The following is a 19,980-nucleotide window of genomic DNA, read 5'->3' as shown; positions in this document are numbered from 1 at the left end:
ATACTTATATTTTAGTAAATATTATCTTGTTCAAAACATAAGCTTATTTAACTTTCTAATGTATAAAAAAAAATTGGATGGAACATCAAGCATTAGTTGCTAAAAAAAGAGATTGAATAATACTATCTACTATTGAATCAGCTGAATCATGATAAGTGACAATTTGAAATAATTAATTCAAAAGATTTTTAAAAACATATTACGTGTAGCATTATGAACATCCAAATAGCAGTAATTATGGCAATCTTTCTGTGTCTCAAACTTATTTCCATTGCCCTGGCATCCGCCCCAAAAGAACTGGTAACATTTACTCTGTCTGACATCATAGTACCATTGTATTATATCTGCACGACAGGGTCCAATATCAGGTCTTAAGAAACAAGTCTTATGCCTGGCTGGAAACAAGAGTAGAGATACTTCATTAGAACACCATCTTAATTTTAAGGTTATTTATTTATTACTGCATTGATTAGTTTATATATATAAATACAGTAATTGTTTGTAGTGTTAGTATTGCATGGTTGAACGGCAAACATCATAATATATTATAATATAATATAAAAAAAATTATTTCAACCAAGTTCTTAGACATATTCAATGAATACCTATAAATTTCTTAATAACACTTTTAAAATATTAATTAACAAAAAATGTAACTATTGTTATAACTTTAATCTTGTCAATGAAATATATTTATGCAATAACTTACCCTTTAGTGTTTGATTAAATTGTATACAGAGTCTTCTAAGATTAGGGTCTTTTGTAGTTGTAATTTTACGAGTATGTTGTTTTTTATGTTTTTTACGGCAATATGCTGAGAAAAGTAATAAAATGCTGATTATTATCACTACTTGAATTTTGCTGTTCTTGCCACTAGAAAATAGGTTTTCTTCCATTTTTAAGAAGTATTTGTTTAATAACAAACTTGTAAAATATTATTTAACGAGTATATTATTTTTATATCCCATGATCGTAAAATTGGATCACTTTCAATATGAGTTTTATTGCTTATTGGTTGGTGTGAAAACGAAAACTTCTTTCATTTTCGTCCTTTGGTAATATATAAAGCAATCGAGTCAAAATTAATAACCTCTTTATTTTTATATATATGGTACAAATTTGCTGTGTATACTTCACTCGCACATATGATGATGATATTAATTTATCCCTAATGGGAAAAGGTCTATAGATAGGTTTTATAACTTTTCCACTTCAAAGAACACTTAAAAATAAAGATGGCGGTTTTTTTCGAATATCAAAATAACAGTTGAGAACTGGTATCAGTTAATTATCATAATAAGAAAAAGTTTAATGCTTGACACTGACAACACCAACACTCCGTGAGTTGACATAATACAAGTTAGCGGTTTTTTAAGAGAAAAATTAACCATCGAAATTACTTTTATATAATTTTACAGCTTTAATAGACAATAATAGTTTTACAATGCTTCTCTTTGGAGTATGACTATACCGTGAAATGTTATTAAAACTCTAAACTGACATTTGACGTTTCATATATACCAAGCCGTTTTCGTTTAAAAACAGCTGGCATTAACATTGAAGAAGAAAAATGTATTTGCTAATTATTATATTGATAAGAAATAACTTAAATTATTCTTTTCCTAATTTCCTAAGCTTAAATAAATCATAATTTTTAATGATGGTACCGAACAACATAGATCTACATAATAATAAATGTACGTAGCATATACAAAGCACACAGCAAATACCAAACAGTGGTACAGTTTACAGTCTTGCACTGCAGACAAACGTAGTGTACAACCTAAACGGTGGGCGGGGTGCGTGTGCGCTTTTTGCTCGTAGTTAGACGATCCGATCCGGTATCGGGATTTATCCTTATTGTACTTTATTGTTATTCTGTTCATAACTATTCTATCGCTCTCTCGGCAAACGTGTTTGCAACGGTTTTATAATTTATTACTTTTTCATTCTTGTAAGTTGTTAACAAAGCGTTGTGATTTAGTAAATTAATATGCCAATATGATGTATAAGAAGACGATAGTTTATTTAACAGACACGTCTTTTGTTCCTTTTGGCAAAAGTGATAGAAATTAAAAATATCAGTTATTAATTAATTGAAACAAACTAACAGTATGTATATCAATGACCTAGTGTGTAATATTTTTTTTATTAATCTTATTTATTATGTGGTTGAAGCTGTGGATGTTAAGGTAACTATTTTTTTTGAATTTTCAGAATGATTTTAAAACGTAATTAAGGTACACTTCGTATGATATGGATTTTAACAAATAATGCTTAACCTAATGATGTATTTTTTAAATCATGCTTAATATAACAAATGCGTAATAGGCTTTATAATATATTTATGCATTTCTTTTTTGCTTCTGTAACTAGTGAGTCATGTATTGGCTTATCAATGCAGTTAGGATGTCGCCGGTGTGATTCCCGAGGAAAAGTAGTAAACTGTTTCAGTACGTAACAAAGTAAAAGTCCTCCATTACAATTGTACACTTTTTCATTACAATAATATTATATTTAATAAACGCATAGAAAAAAAACAATCTTTGTGATACGTTTTACACAATTTAATTTTTAATATTAATAATAAACATTTTATACATAAATACAGTTAAGTAAACAATGTGTGTTTATTTACCGTTTATTATATTATGTCAATGCGATGTACTATATACGATGCTTTTACAAAAACAAATCATAACCTGTTATGATTCTCTGGACTAATTAATACATAACAATATTTTAATAATAAAGAAAGGGCAAAGGGAGGAAATCTATTTAAAAGTAATTGCCCTATTAACGCAAATACAAAACATGTAATAATTATTGATTGCTTGAATCAATAATTATTAAATTTATACGAACATTTAAGATTTATTATCGTATGTAATTGATAATAATTTATAATTATATAATTATTTGATTAATGTGACAATTATCTGTAACTCAATAGCGTACTTTTTAACACTTCGAAAAATTAATCCCAAAGTGCATATTTACGGTGCTATAATGCTGTGTATCTATGGTTTCTCTGAATGGTACTCGATTGCCAAGTTTGAATTGGCAATACTTACGTCGAGGTGTACAGAATACAAATTGAAAATTGAATACCTATTTTTGTATCAATCCTCTATTCAAACTTTACATAAACTTGTCCGCAAGAGTTGTAACTAGATCTATATATATATATATAAGTTTAAACATTTAATTTTAAAAAATGGATCTTCTGAATACTTTTATTATGTCTTTAATTATTTAGTGGTCCTTAAGATTTGTATTCATGTATGTCAATCTAATATGAAGTTTTAGTTTTATTATCTACACACGACCTAACGTAACATACATACGTATAATTTACGGGAATACAATACAATAAAATAAAAAAAAACCATTTTACCACCTTAAAATAACGTAGTTGAATTGTTCGAAGCTTACGGTAAGATATATAGAGTCGGGACTTAACGTGGACTATGATGCACGTATGTCAAAACCCGAAACCTGTCTGACATACGAAAGTCATACTTATATCTGAAATCTTGTTTCTGAATATCACCATTGTGGTCAACGAGAGTCATATTTTGTTATCTATTTGTTACAGCCAATAACTGATTCCTGCGTAAATCGTGTCGCAGCTTGCGAAGCTGCCAGTGGAACCCATCGAGTTCTTTGCGGCACAGATGGGCGTACTTACCCTTCCAAATGCCATCTTCTCAAAGCACAGTGTAATGGTGAACCAGTCACTGTAGCTCACAAAGGGCCCTGTAGTGGTATGGCGTTCTTTTTGCATTTAGCGCTTCTGTTTAGGGGATTTTTTTTAGAATTCCTTTATCGTTTTTGTTCTGATTATCATAAGTCCTCTGCGATCTGATAATTACTCCGTATTATTTGTTAATGGAATAGTATATTGTAATATAAAGCACGATGGTTTTCAGTTGACAGTCTTGCAATAGCAATTAGGTGAACGATACACATAAAATTTGCAAAGCATTTAAATTACTTGATCGTAATTACTATTTTATTGATGTCACGGGAACGTGAATTCTGTATCATTAGATTATAATCATCAATCTATACTGTAAAATCATGAATCAATCGTTGTTATTATTTCAATATTAAGAGTTGTCGTAAATAGTTGTTAAATATTGGTTTAACTGTAACCTTGTTGGTATAAAACTATGAACTCAAAGAACTAATATTTCGTATTAACGTAGAGTTTCGACTTCAGCTTTAGATATTTAACCTCCATAGTTGAGACACTTTATTTGTAGACTGTATAGCGTCGTCTATGGTTTTCATCAGGTATAAACTAATCAGACTAAAAACTAAAAATTATGTACGAAGTATTGTTTCACACCTAATAGATGTTTTTTTTCGTAGATGGCCAGTCGTCTTGTTTAGCAGTTTTGCGGTATGCATTGAACGCACAAAGCGGCAGGAGGGCGGCGTTCGTACCCAAGTGTAGAACAGACGGCACATATGCAGCGGTTCAGTGCGCAGCTGCTGGGGCCGCGGCAGGTTGCTGGTGTGTCACACCAGACGGCAAACCCCTACCAGATACAGCTGTTAGGAATGGAAAGCCTGATTGCACGAGACCTGGTCAGAAATGATTTTATTCACACACTAATGAGAAATTATTTTTTGTTTGTAACGGATTAAATCTCAAAATACTGGACCGATTTCAAAATTTTTTCGCCAACGTAAAGCTACATTATCAGTGAGCAACATGTGAGAATTATTCTTGTAGAGAGAGCTTGCCTCGATCTGCCGAGATGAGACCGATAACAGAACTATTTTTGATTAATACACAGAGAATTCTCTAAAACAAATAATGTACTCGTATGCGAATATAACTTAAAAGCTCTTTGTCTGTCGAGTTGGTATAGTCCCGAGAACTTTGTTACGTAAGATTTGTTTCTGACACTATGTGGTATTATACAGTGGTAGCGATATTTATTACGTGGAAATATATGCAATTTTGTTTCGGCACCAATCAGTACTTAACAGCACATAAATAATTCATTTAATATATCCTGTATAGACTAACGGTAAAAAACATATTCTTGTTTTTTTGTAATTATTTAAACTAGTTCTTAGAACACTCGAAACTATAGATCTCCTAATATATGAATCAGGAACTATTTTTAATACTTAGGAAAATCTTGTGTGCAACGAGCTACAAAAAACATAAATTCCCATTTCAACACATCTGTTTTACTTAACGTCAGTCTGTAAATAATGGTTCATAGCTATTCGTAACACTTCGATCTTGTTTACACTTTACTAAGCTGAAAGATCACAATATTAAATCAGACGAATTAAGAATTATCTAATCTAACATCGTTGTAACTATGCCGTCTGACTTAAACAGTGTGTAGTCCATATAGCGACGCTAACAGAGTGTTTCCTGATGATGTTATGTAGAATTTGAGCTGTATTTCTTTTTAACCTGAATTCCCATAAACCAATCAACTGATAGATCGAATAGACGATTATCCAATATAAGAAAGACACATTTCAGCGTTCAATTATTTATTTTAGGTTAATTAAGTGCTCAGCCTTCTGTGACGACCACCAAGAGCGCAATGGCGAATAGCACAGATCGATTATTCTAACACACGGTAGTTTCCTCACAAGATTCCCTTCAGCCTTAAAAATCGACCTCAAATAAAGTCGGGGTTAAGAATTGCACGTTTCATTTGCATTCAGCATTTTTACACTGCTGGCTACTTATCTCTACACAAATATTATAACGCTAAACGCTCTGAACAATGCATTTTTGTCGTTATGATATTTTATCTTGGCAATTGAATATAATATAAATTCTAAACCACATCGGATCACTCGGATCACGTTTCTTTCGAATCGCACCTTGCGTGATGGGCGCACAAATAGAAAAAGAATCCTCCAAATTGTTCCTATTGTAAAGCCATTAAAGCTGCATGTTCTTAAATATACGCTGTGTCCATCATATAAACATTAATTGATATATCATTGAAAAAGTACAGTGACCACTTCTGCTAAAACATGTGGTCTCTGTCAATAGACTGAGTCGGTCCCAGTTGACACCACTTACCTAGTCATTCATGCGCTTTTGGTTATATTCTGTTTTTTGTATTGATATTTTTATTTTGCCTTATTTTTTGCATGTGTGTGTTGATAAATGGTTTTCATTTAGATAGATTTAATCGTATTCTGTTATTGATTGTTAAAGACGGATTACAATTTTGAGACAATCTTAGGAAAAGGATAAAACTGTCATCTGTCATATGACGGGTTGAGGTACGTTTAATCTTTAAACTAAATTCACAGAAATGTTTGAATGATGTTCTTTGAATTTTCACTGCGTTAGAGTAGTTTGAAATATCCATGCTTTATTTCAATTAATTCATAACTGATCAATAAATAAATTGTATGCAGTGTCTAGTGTTTTACCTTGTATATCCTATATGTGAAATTAATAATTTAAGCTTATTTGAAAACAGACAAACAGTTATACTTTCCAATTTAATGCAACTAGTTCTTTGAGTTTTCGGTGCGCGTATATGTTAACCATGAGTTATATTATGTATTTAAAAGGGGTCAGGGCTCTGAAAGCGGAAGATGTCAATCCCAACTTATTTACTAGACAGTATACAGGTACCTATTATTAAATTAGACGATTGATATGGCGCTGATGTGAAAACCACTGACTATTTCCACATACCACATTTCGGGCATGTAGCCGCGTGAAATACCAAGAAAATTGTTACTATTACTACTTAATAAAACGAAAAAGTATTAAGATACAACATACCGCTAGCGGCGAGTATTAAAGGTCCTTTGAAATTGGAACGATATCATCAGAGCGCGAAAGGACCGCCTTTAATCAAAATTCTTTGATAGAATTAAGTGCAAAATAAAGTCGCCGCAGGTTAAAATTGAGTCACGCCATTTTTTACCTGACCTCTTTTCGCAACAAAAATACCTGTCATTAAAATATAAGCTGATAAAATAATATTAGTATCGCTTAACAGTTCTTCTAGTTAATTGAGTCACTGATTTCATTTCATTAAGCTTAAAGAATTAATGTTCTAGTTATAAATGTATGGATGATGTTGATTAGAATCAGTTATCAGAGTCCGGGCGTTGTCCTGCGGAGGACGTCTCATTGTCAATATATATGCCATGTATAATTACAATGTAAAGGTTAAAGTTGTATTCGATTTATTAGCTGAAAGGAAACCTTAACACAGTTTGTGTTTTTTTGTTCATTAACGCATTTTACCGTCTGTTCTTAATCATTTGACAATTTAAGCTAATCTATAGCTTGGCTTGACCGGCTGTAACAATTTTATCCGATAAATCGTAACCGTTTCGGCTCGCATGATATACATGTATGTATATTAAATCTAATACAAATTTGGTATTTAAATTATTGCTTTTGACAGTACCTAAGTCCGACGTTCGTGACCTAGGTAGGGTATTGCTCTTTGAGTATGCTTTGATAATGCTCAGGAACTAGTCTTATGTCTGGCAAATACGTGTTTTATTAAGGAGATTATTCCATTAGTCTTGATAGTAAAATTATGCTTTCGAATTGAGTTTAAGTTTATATATGTAAAATGAGTTGATTTTGTTGATTTGTTGTGAGTTGTGCGTCGTGTGTTTTAATGAATTTAGTAGACACGGTTTTACAAGCTTTCCACAGTCGTATATTTATGACATCTTTATAAATATAATAATTAAGCATTAAAAATATATTTCACTTTAATAAGAGTACCATGAATAAATCCTTAGGATGGTATATTACTTATTGACATGAACCTTACAAACGTCGTTTCCGTAGTGTTTGTATTCAGTTATATAACGTGTTTTAAATATATATATATATATAACGTCTTATTTCCCCCAATAACTCGTAGATTTCTCAAGTTGTATTTCTGCAGTGTGCAACTTATAATGATTTGTCAGGTTCATAATTAGCTTTGTGCACCTTTGCACACATACAACGCGGTTTCTGTCGCGGTCCATATCTGTCGCGTAATATATCGGTTTATTGTATATCGCGTTTTTACACATGCAATTTAAATTCTGTAATATTTAAGGATTAATATGTCCAACAGCTTACTAGCGTTATAGCCACTATTTAGCCTTTGGCTTATTTAATAATATAGATGTAAGCTTATATAAATCCACAGCTATTTACCGATTGCATGTCCTTTGTTGTATTTTTAACCTGTTAATTCAAAACCTCAAATACCACAAATTCATTGAAGAACTTTGTAATTATTTTCCTTGACGTACGTACATTGCGAACTCTTTTCCTGTAGATAATTATGACAGTTGAGGGCTATCAACTTTTCTCTAAATGGCTTGGAACTAACTAATGGTAAATCATGAATTTACTTAATATTCTTGTCACAAAAGATCGCATCCGTAATAAATGATCAAACAATCGGAGAATATGAAGTATGAATTCAGTGAAATGTTCACAGAGCATAGGCATAGATGTATCTGCAATCTATGCTCATTCCAGAAATTCGGGCTACCGATTTATATTGTAGGCCTGAAATACCTAAACATGCCAACGGTGGTATAAGAAGTATAGGAATCCATATAGTATCCCTAATTTATATTAAACTCAACAAAGCTTGGTCATTGATAAAAAAAATACAATTAAAGTGACTATCTGACTCATTAAATGTTCGGCTTTGAAAACACCGAAGTCTTGGATATTCAGTCTCGGCCACGCATTTTATCCCATCGCATAGACTTCACAATATTTAATCTATTTTGACAATTGACAATCACGCTATAACTTTTATTCATAAAATTTACCATATCTATGTATTGTAATATAAAATGAAGATTATTATAACGGGGCAGTTTGGTGCGCCATAATGACGCCAGTGTTTAGAATTAGAATTATTAAGAACCACTTAAGAGTTATGTGTTTCTAGTTATTAGATATTATTTCTCGTCATTGACTGCCTTAGCTCGGCCTACTAGCCAACATTAAAAAAGAACGTACTAAAGTCTTATTTAGCGCTAAGCCTTGGTTAAAACTTGGTTATCTTCTGGGCTGAGCTATAAATATGTATAAAGAAAATAAGGCGAGCAAACATCAAAACGTCAAAAAGTTTATGTGTTACTCGGACATTAATTCTTAAATAGCCAAGAGCTTCCTTACTTTACAGTTTTATGTTCTGTACTTCTCAGGTTAATGCATTTTTTAATTAGTCTAAGGTGTACTCTATACTAGTGTTACTTGTTACACACATTAACGAAAATTACTGTTACGCTACAATATCTATTGATTTTTGACAGTTCAGAAAACGGATGGTTTGGTTCACGCTAAATGACCTAACGGGTTATGACGACACACAGTTTATATCTAATGTGGAATAGAATTAATTTATTCGCTAAACGGCCGGATTATTAAGTATGTCTAGACGAATACGAACTATTTGTTTAGTCTACATATTTTAATTTATATCGGCTAAAATCACCCCACCGAAAAGAGGCTATTGATTTGGGGCGTTACAACCATTTTAGGTTCTCAGGTTTATGTATCTGTTTCATGATCATTTGTCAATTTAATAGGCAAGTAGGTGATGAGCCGCCTTCGAATTTTTGGGTCTAAGGCAAGCCGGTTTCATCACGACGTTTTCCTTTACCGTTTGAACGATTGTGAATGCGCATATAGAATGAATCTCCATTGGTGAACAGCCAGGAATCGAACCTACGACCTCAGGATGAGAGTCGCACCCTGAAGGTGCCACTAGGCCAACACTGCTCATTCAAGTACACTTTTTAAACTGCTCAAATATATTAATACTTTATTATAGCTTCGCAATGTTGCTTAACAACCAGTTGAAAACAATAAACTATAGGAATCACCAATTATAATTTACTAGAGATAGAGAATCGTTGTCTATATTGAATGGATTATTAAATTTAGTGACAGAATCACCTGACATTTCCACTGAATACCGTTCCATTTGGGACTCACATTGTTTACGTTAGAAGTCTGGCAACTGTTATAGTTTACAGACGATGCATTATATATGTTAATGGAAATTTGTATGTTCATCGTTTTATAGTGGCAGCCGCGAATTGGCTTTAAAATTTGATTGCATATTAGCATCTATTTGAGAAACAGCTTCTATGTTCATTGTGTTTACCGTTATAACATAGTTTACGTTCTATGTAGTAGTAATTATAGAATCGCAAGCTAATACATTCGTTAACTTTTCAAATATGTATTGAAAATCAAATAACAATGGGTCGCTATTGACGCAATCTTTTATATATAGATTAAAGATTTTTATTCCAGTTCGTATGTGCTTATAGTGAAAGCTATAAGTATATATGCCCCACATATTTCCTATATCAAACAGAAGTAATATAATCGATGAATCAGATTCCCTACTGGCGCCATTTAAATGCTTAGCTTCGATCTGCAATTATCCGTATAATTACGCTCGTCACAAAGATTTCATAGCTTTGCGGAATGTATATATATGCATAAAAGTTATGGAATTGAAATCGCAAATATAAATTTCTTATTATGTATTAATTTGTACGCAATTACTCTACCAATAATGCCCTTTAGAACGGTATTTTATTCATTTTAAAGGGTTCAAAAGAAATAACCTCATAACCAATTGGCAAATAGCGGATGTTTGACAAATGTGCTGTTATTTGATATTAGAAATACTTGAGTTTCTACTTCTAATTGTTATTATATTAGAGAATGTTGCTAAGAAGGTGAATGGCTTAATCGAGAAGTCCATAATACGAATATCGTTAGACATTTTATTTATTAAGGGGTGGTTCAGATGTTGAAGGTCTTTGATTTTCTTATTTGGTGATTACGTCAAAAGTATTTCATCACACTTTGAAAGCGATTTTCCATCAGTTTTTATAGTTTAATTTTTTTTATCATCTCGTATAGGTTTTCCTATAAGTCACATTAAATGCTGCATTTAATTTTCCTTGTATATATGTATCAGTGCGCCAAGCTTTTATAAACAAATAATTATAAAATCTGTTTACATATTAGACATAGTAGGAATCATTTATTGTATTTATCGTGACGTATTTTAATTTACAGTAGATCTTGAAATAGTATTTGTTATTTTTTATTCTAGTTCTAGGAAGAAGAGTATTTGTACCGCAAACACAGCACTAAAGCAATTTCCAAGTAATCTCATTCCGTAACACATGGCTCTTATTAAATCCCTGATACCAATTTTTATAAAAGCAATGTGAATAATACCTTGAATCACAAAACGCCGAAGCTCATGCTTGAAATATCCCGCACTCAGTCGTTCCGTCTAAATCTTTTACAATTGCAAGAATACCACCGACTTCCCTTATTGCTTCTAGGCACAGCTGATTACTACTTAACTTTAAAATTATTGATGAAAAAGCAGAAACGTCTGTGCCATGTTCATTTTTGGAAATATCTTATAAATGTAAGCTCCTAACAGCACTTTCAACGTTAGTTTTTAATAAAAATCCATTTGTCGTGTTTAATTAAAAAATAATAAGTTTATTCCATATTATTGTCTTTTGTTAAAATAGCTTTTACACATTACGAAAACACTTTTTTAAACGGATTGAAACTATGTATTATATTATAATAATACATAGCTTCAGTCCGTTTAAAAAGTGTTTTCTTAAAGTTTATTCCAGAACATGACATATAGTGCCACTTATAAATCTAGATAGTTGAAGTCGAGCTAAACATTAAAGACTAATAATAATATATCATTGATATTAACTATCAATTTATTTAAACACAATCCTATTTATATTTCACTGCTAATAGCGTAATCCTTACAGTTAAAGTGTGGCGTCTTTTTGCAAGTCAATGAAATATTTATTACCACTTATATACTGACCCGGTTACTGGAAATCATGTTTCGCCGATATTACTTACGACCATTAAAATAAACTATGACTATCCATATAATTTCAAACAAAAAAATTTCATACAACTACTTCAATTTGAAATTAGACTAAATTTTACGTTTCTTTAAAAAAAAACAGCATTAAATATGATATATATTCTTCATAATATCTAAACATATATTAGTCTATCCCAAACGCTAATTTACATCAACCTATTATTTTGAAACCTATTGCTTTGAAATAGGCCTATTAACCGAAAGCTTTTTCGATTTAAAACAATATCTTGACCCAAAGTCAAGTTTAACAATTGGAGTGGGCTCCTAAGAAATCGCGTTTTGAGACAGACTGCGCGACGCCGTAGCACAATGGACTGGAGTTTTTTGTCCAAAGTAACGAAGGCATGCCTCAACCATGAGACGATAGAAAAAACGCCCCAGACATCATTCAATAGCTTTGTCGAGGCGGTTCGCCGCGCCTTTGATGTGTTATATTTAGGTACCTGCCCCTGGCCATATAACGGAACGAAGAAAGAGTTAGAACGCCAAATGAAAACAATATTTCAGTTAAAGCATCAAACGTAACTAAAAGTAATAATTCGAACTGTGTTTAGAAGTGTTCACACTTCTACGTAAAATATTAAAGGAAGCGAGTTAACTCTATACAGATTGTATTGTCTTTTGTTAACATAGCTTTTACACATTAAGAAAACACTTTTTAATTAAACATTTTTAAAAACTTATAATTACCGTGTATATAATTAATAGAACACGCACGCTGAAAAGGACGTTTCAAATTGAAAATCTAAAATTATGTAAATAATTATAAGTGTTTAATAATAATACATAGCTTCAATCTGGTTAAAAAGTGTTTTCTATACAGATTGTACGATTGCCGCAAATAAAGCAATTTAAACTTTCAATTAAACAATTTATGGAGATGTAATATGTATGGGGAGCTCGTTGTTACCGGTTTTAGTATCGACTAATGCTGTACATCATTGTCGTTAAGACCGGTCGAGTAGACAGCATCGCACTTTCAACTTGCACTGTAGGCATGTCGGTTCGAGCACATTCCCTTTCAAATACGAAATCTATAATCGTTAATAGGCAATTAGATAGAGTGTCTATGACCTCAAGCAAATATTTAGTCATTGTTTGCGCGGCATGTGCTTGTTTAATTGATATTTAATTGCTGGTCACTTGAAATACTTAAATAAGCTCGTAATGAGATTTATTAACGTTATTTTATTTCATGTATGCAATATTTTGCGTCAATACTATTTATAATATTTCCTGTCCAGCGCGTGTTCTTTTTGCCTCACTATGCGTTTTCTCATAACGATTTTTTTGTTCTCAGGTAAATCTCAAACGCGACGTCGCTCGTCGGTTCGAGGTCAACGTAACAAAAGAAGTAAGTCTTACATCGCACATGAAAAAATTACTTTCATACTAGAATTGAATGAAAAGGCATAAATTAATTATTGATTTTATACGCATGCAACAATTCCATCACGAAACCAATTACCACGACTATTGACATTAAAAGACCTTTCTACTGTCGCATTAAAATGCTTTACTTTAAAACTAGTGATTTGGTCATTAACACCAGGGAACCATTAGTGTAACATAATTTACGTAACCCGTGTTCTCAATACAGCGGGTTTCAAACAAAATGGATCTATTTTTGTACAACACCATAGATGAATTTCTGTTTCAACGGAGAAAGGCGAAAGCTGCACATTAAACGTGGTTATAAATTTAAAAATTTTGTCATATCATACGGCTCTTTGTTGAATATGAATAGATCCCAATCGAGATAAAGAAAATAAATCGCTTTATTTAGTGCCGCGCACACATCTCAGCATGCGTTTCGAATGCCTCAATAGTCATATCTCGCGTGAGAATAACAATATATTCACGGATCTTTTCATGAGAAGTTAAAAAGAAACTTCGTACTCCTAGATATACAATCTCTTAGAGCTAGAAGGAAAAATGTGTTTAAGCTAAAACATTACGTAATATTTCCTTATGCAATGAATCCTACTTAGCAATTATATTATAAAAATTTTAGGTTGCACACGGGCTGATCGAGCTCAATTTAATGGGAATCTAATAAAGATATTTAGTGGGGAGTTTGGTCGCTCAGAGAGGGGTGGGGAGGGATCGGATCCCCGTGATGTTGCCGATTGGAAATTCAGGGAACTCGATCGAGACAGAAGCGGTACTTTGCAGAAATCAGAATATCGAGGCTTGAGGAGACTTATCAAAAAGGTTTGTGTTACGTTGAATACATCAAAAGATAAATTGCCTTCGCTAGGTTTGCCTTACTAACGTAAGTTAGAGTATATGGGGTAGAGTTTAATTGTAACAGCGAATGTGATGCGATGGAAATCATTGTAAAACCAGATAACATAATTAATAGTTTTAATATAATTTAATGAACGCATAAACAGCGGCTGTGGATAAGTTCTATGTTTTCTATAGAAAATTTTAGCAAAACAACACTACGTAATAACAGCAAATTTCCAATTCTGATGGACCAGGTATAGTATATTAGTTCCGTACTGTCTTGGATTTGATTCCTGAATAAATTTTCTTAAAAACTGACGAACAAACCTATTAGGTTAGAACTTTCAATTGATAAACAATGGAGCGTTCGAATGTATGATAATTGTATGAAATAAAATGTAAAATCTTGATTAGGTGGTGAAACCAAAAAGATGTGCCCGTGCATGGGCTCGTGGCTGTGACGGAGATGGTGATGGTGAGATCGCGCGTGTGGAGTGGTCAGAATGTCTTCTGGCCATACCAGAACCACCTGCTCCGGACTGTGAGTACCTTGATATAAAACATATAAGTTTGTATTCAGCATTCTAAATCTATAGAATATTTTTTTCTTTAAGTCTTTAATAATGTTTACAAGATAAACATTTAAATAGCGCTTGCGTAGTCATCATAATTGTTAGAGAAAATTGTATTATATCAACGTGTGCGCAAACATAATAATAATATATAGTCTCTCTCCGTTTCTTCATGTCGTTGAATGCAGATGATGACAGCGGGCCTGACAATGAACCGGATTATGAGGAGGAACCACCACCCGATACAAGTGCAGGTATACTGTTACTTATAGATATCTATAGTAACAGTTAACAACTAAATTGCATAAATATAGTAGTTTGTGTAAGTTAATTCTTAATGGTCATTATAGTCTTTTTCATCAAAGTATAGTCACAATTTGTCTCTAAAAGCTATTTAGAGAAGCGCAATTAAAAAATCTCAAATTCTGTCAATGGGCTAGGACTTGTTTAACAATTGCACTCATGTCAGTATATTCGTCTTACAAAAATCACACGCTTTGCCAATTTAGTAGCTTTATTTGAGTTTCAAAGCACTCAAGCTAATAACGATGAAACAATTGATGCTAAGTGATATATGTGTATAGTATATAAAGACCGCGAATTTTCTTTCTGCGTCTTAACAAAGCGTTGTCATATGTCGCGGTAACAATACTAACTAGACGAACCAATATTTTTTTCAGTGCTGCCAGGAATAATGCGAAATTCATTTGCACCAGAAGGTTCCGTTGCGAGGGAAGATGAGGCGAACGACTGCTTAACTGACAGACAAGCGGTGCTAGACGAGCAGGTATTATTTTGACTTTCTTTTGTTTGCCTAGTCTTTGGACTACGATGATGGAGCCTCAAGTGTTCAAATATCTATGGAATTTAACTATACCAAACAGCTGATTTTATTATTTCTCTATGGCATCCATTATATAAACGTTTACTTAATGAATTTTACCAAATTATACATATTTCTATATCTACAGTGTATGTAGGTAAAAATAAATGTTACTATATGTTTATTTTATTTATATGTATATTTATTTTTAATAATTTTAAGGTTAATAAGATATTGAGAAATGTTACTCATAATGTATAATTTACTGCTTGTGCGAATTACAATTATCGATTGTTTTAAATGTAGCGAAAGTGCGACTGCAAACGATAACCTCTATATTGCCTGTATTATTATTTGTATTATGTACAACCAATATTTAAAAAAAAATATTTACTAGTAGATTTACGTACCTGCTTCAATGTAGTCAGCTTGACTACGTTATTATCTAGTTCTTTTAGAATAAGTAATTTTTTCAAACATACTTGCTTCATTGCTTGTCATATGTTAAAAGTACTCAATATTTTGTAGCTAAATATTATATTTCTATATAATTACGTAAACATTTTGCGTGCGAATTTTATTCAGGCGAATTCATTTATAAAAGGGTAATATTTAGAAACAAGTGGACCAAATATACGAGATATTAAAAAAGACGTGACTTTTGACATTTGGAAGTTATAAGTCGTGCTAAGTTGCATCTGACTCGCGAATCGCGCGGAACAAAACAGCGCGGAAACGCTTGGCAGCGCCTCGTAGCTTGATTGGTCATTAAATGGAATCGCCCTATATGATAACATTTGTTGGTAGAAAGCGGGTACAGCTGTACTGTACGTGCCTGAATGCATGGGCGACGGAAGATACGCGAGAGCACAGTGCTACCGTTCAACTGGCTACTGCTGGTGCGTGCATCAAGACACAGGAAAGCCAATACCAGGATCATCGGTCAAGGACAGTAAGCCTGATTGCGATTCTGCACCACAACACGCCAGCCCAATGAGAGGTAAAAATCTTTTTTACGTGATTAATTTGACCGAATTTATTTCTTCGCTTACCAAGATGTTTATATACAATGCGAAATTTCTTTACATAAATTAACGCTAATAACCATATGTTTAAATTATATTAAGAATTAAATTACCTTACGACATACCACGTGTATGTATGTGATATTAAATTGTGTGCACGTTTGTACCGCGTAAAACTAAAATGGCTTCTTAACGTACTTTAACATTACTTTTGTCATTAATTAAATTATAAACTAAGTTCCAGTAATTTCATCAACATAAAAAAACTCAGTCTAAATATTATTTATTTAAGTAAAGTTGCTCTTAATAATAAGTGAACATAGACAAGGTAACCCCATAATTTTCTCAAAAATAAGCTTTATGATGTACTTATCTTTGTAAATTTCAGGTTGTCCAGAACCGATGAAGAGTAACTTTTTGCGAGACCTAATGAACTTTTTCATTTCGAAAATGACTACATCAATTAACGGAACTGGGCCCGGGTAAGACTTTTCGAATTAATCTAATGTTAATACATTAGCTGTTCTTCAGAAATGTAAACCTCACAACGGATGTAAAAAATATATATGAGACGGTCGGGACCCTAAGGCACTTTTATATAGAGCGCCCTAGTACTATGCGATTTCCAACACGCAGGCCGTGTGGTAGAATCCCATCTATGAACCAAATACCTTCTGCAAAACTAAAATCATTTAAATTTTTCCGCCATACGACTTCCTCCAGAAAGTATACCAAAATCCCTTTCCATTTTAATGCTTAAACGAATTAATTCATCGAATTTCACATTGGTACAGCACGCACACATTTGTATGTATAATCTACATAAAATCTCATATCAGTCAATTTTTTTACATATTTCAAAGCGTCACCAACAATGTTTCTAGAACGTTACTTTAATGGATAAACCGATACCTCTTAAATAATATAGTACCCCTATATCGCTCAAATAATAGCCGATCTTTAGAAAAGACTTTATAAATAGAAATTCATAAGCCACCCTTTTGTTCACTATAAGCCGTAATGGCTAATGAATTACCACTATTGTGTTTGCAAGTAAATAACACGTTGTAATTAATAATTTTACTTATTTATTCACTAATTTATGTTGTCATGGAAATTGAAATGTGTTACGAAGTTAATTTTTTAAACATTTTATGGCACTCTTTGAATCAACAATAATTATATTTAACTATGTATTTATTGTCTACAATTGCAGTTGTTTTAATTGAGGTAGGAAAACTTGTACTAAAACGAATTGTTTCTCCTCAGATGGATCAGTGGGTATTTAGTAAAGTTTAAGGAACGTTATTTTAAGATTTACATTAAAGCGTCCCTAATAACGGATTATCAACATTATTTAATTGTTAAACTAGCTTAAATTGATATTAATATAAAATTGCAACAATAAATATACGTAATCTAACTCCATCCCTGCGAATTAAACAAAACTGAAATGAACAAGATCTAGAAATGGTTACAAGTACAGCATCAATCTGGATTGGAAACAGGACATTCGGTCGTAGACTATCGAGCCTTTCGATATTGAACGACAAGTGCTTGCCTTAGTAGTGAATAAATTATCCATAGTCCTGTGTAGGTGTGGGGTAGTATTAAGAGAATTCACGGTTGTCGTAGAAGGCACACATACATTGAATAGACTTAGACTATCAATTTGGCCTTTTATAATTTTGTATGGAAAAATTATATCTTAGTACTGCCGACGCGATCTTAATATGAGTATAAAGCGTATTCAGCGTGTTTGTACGATGGGAAATCAACAATAAAATACTTCAAAAACAAGGATACACTATCGACCGCTTTCTATACTCAATCCTGATGTTTTCCTAGATATCGTCTCATTTATCATAAATAACATTTCAAAAGTTTTTCAAATATCTGTTCTAGGTACATATGTACATTTATAATCTTAATATTATATTAAACAGAGATCTAGATGGGAATTAATCTTAGATATTATCAATAGTCTGTATTAAGGCTTATCCTGCACAGACACGTTACGTTCCTTGTAATATAAGAAAATATCATGTCTTTGATATTAATTTTTCAAATATAATTATTGTGATAAACATTATTAATCTATCGAATTTACAAGTTACAATAACATCTTAAAATAAGACGTTTTGTAAACGTTGTTACGCCAACTTATAAGTTTTTTAATCAGTTTAAATTTATTCAACAACGGAAATGAAGACTTGAACCAAAATATATAATAATATATATTTTGGTTAATTAATTATATAAAAAATACTTAATTAACAATAATATTACAACAAATATTTTCAGAGAAATGGTGAAATGGGGTGCATCAAAAGAGGAGCAAGCAGCTACTTGGACATATGTTATGTTAGATAAGGACAAGAACAAAGCTCTCGAGAGAAGGGAATGGAAGTCTTTCCATCAGCTCATATCGTCAGTGGACCAGCTCAGAAGGTGCGGCCGAAAGCTGCCAAGATATTGTGATGTGAACCACGATGCCAAAATCAGTATTACAGAATGGATGGCCTGTTTAGAAGTCATGCAGGCTTCGCAGGTGTCAACCAGTAAGTTTATAAATAGTTTAGTTCAGAAAATTACTTTTCTTGTGCTTTTTGATTATTGCTTTTTAAATACATATTTTATACATAAACAAAGTTTTGATTATAGTTTATACTGAAAAATCATGTTTATTTCCAGCTGAAGTTCCAAAAGTACCATCTAATCCTCGAAGAAAAGGCCCAAACCCCTTGGAGTCAATTTTAAAAGCAGACGACTGATATATTAACTCACATAAATTTATTTATTATATAAAAACCCCTATCTATCAATGATCAATATAAGTTTGAAAAAATATCACAACACCTATTAATTAAATGTTTAAACTTAACGAATTGTAAAGGGAAAAAATTCTACTGATTATAACTTCTCAGAACAATTATTGTTAATAAATAAATATAGCAGTGTATGAATTAAATGCTTTTATTTCTATAACACGAATTATATAGAACTCGCGTACTAAATAATAAGACAATTGATAAGTGCCTAAATCAATTATATAGTATGATATGCAGGATTAGAAAAAAAACATTGGGAGTTTTTTTTTAAATATTATATAAGCCTATAAAGTAGAGTAGTAGAATCTGTTCCCAGTGGAGGTCTTGTCAAAGACAAACGACCTTCCAAGTATTAAAAGAAAGTGCGTCCACGAAAGGCCGGCAACACACCTTATCTACTCACTAAAATGGGTGCTTTTTAAAAAAAGGGGAAGGGCAGTCAAGGAGCACATGTTAATTCTAGTAGTTAAATACGATTAACATTTCATAAAATTGAAAAATAGTTTTTTAAAATTAAAATTTCATTTTCAATAAATTAATTTT

The 19,980-nt window shown here is 32.1% G+C and overlaps 1 protein-coding gene across 3 annotated transcripts; it reads left to right on the top strand.

The window, feature by feature from the left end:
* Positions 1-1,765: 1,765 nt before the first annotated feature.
* On the top strand, positions 1,766-19,572 carry LOC123718898 (SPARC-related modular calcium-binding protein 1). 3 transcript variants are annotated; one of them, XM_045675870.1, is made up of 12 exons: positions 1,766-2,192; positions 3,599-3,767; positions 4,378-4,596; positions 13,255-13,308; positions 13,969-14,168; positions 14,601-14,727; positions 14,947-15,012; positions 15,439-15,545; positions 16,389-16,581; positions 16,995-17,088; positions 18,911-19,167; positions 19,301-19,572. In XM_045675870.1, the coding sequence occupies exons 1-12, from the start codon at positions 2,115-2,117 to the stop codon at positions 19,378-19,380; spliced, it is 1,644 nt and encodes a 547-aa protein (XP_045531826.1). In that variant the 5' UTR covers positions 1,766-2,114; the 3' UTR covers positions 19,381-19,572. The 3 variants fall into 3 exon arrangements, with proteins under 3 accessions (XP_045531826.1, XP_045531825.1, XP_045531824.1); XM_045675869.1 differs by having other exon boundaries at positions 14,914-15,012; positions 18,911-19,157; XM_045675868.1 differs by having other exon boundaries at positions 14,914-15,012.
* Positions 19,573-19,980: the final 408 nt, after the last annotated feature.

The sequence above is a fragment of the Pieris brassicae genome, chromosome Z, assembly GCF_905147105.1.
Source record: "Pieris brassicae chromosome Z, ilPieBrab1.1, whole genome shotgun sequence".
In the NCBI taxonomy this organism is placed as follows: domain Eukaryota; kingdom Metazoa; phylum Arthropoda; class Insecta; order Lepidoptera; family Pieridae; genus Pieris; species Pieris brassicae.
Note: the sequence above shows the minus strand (reverse complement) of the source record. Positions and strands in the feature narration are given on the sequence as shown.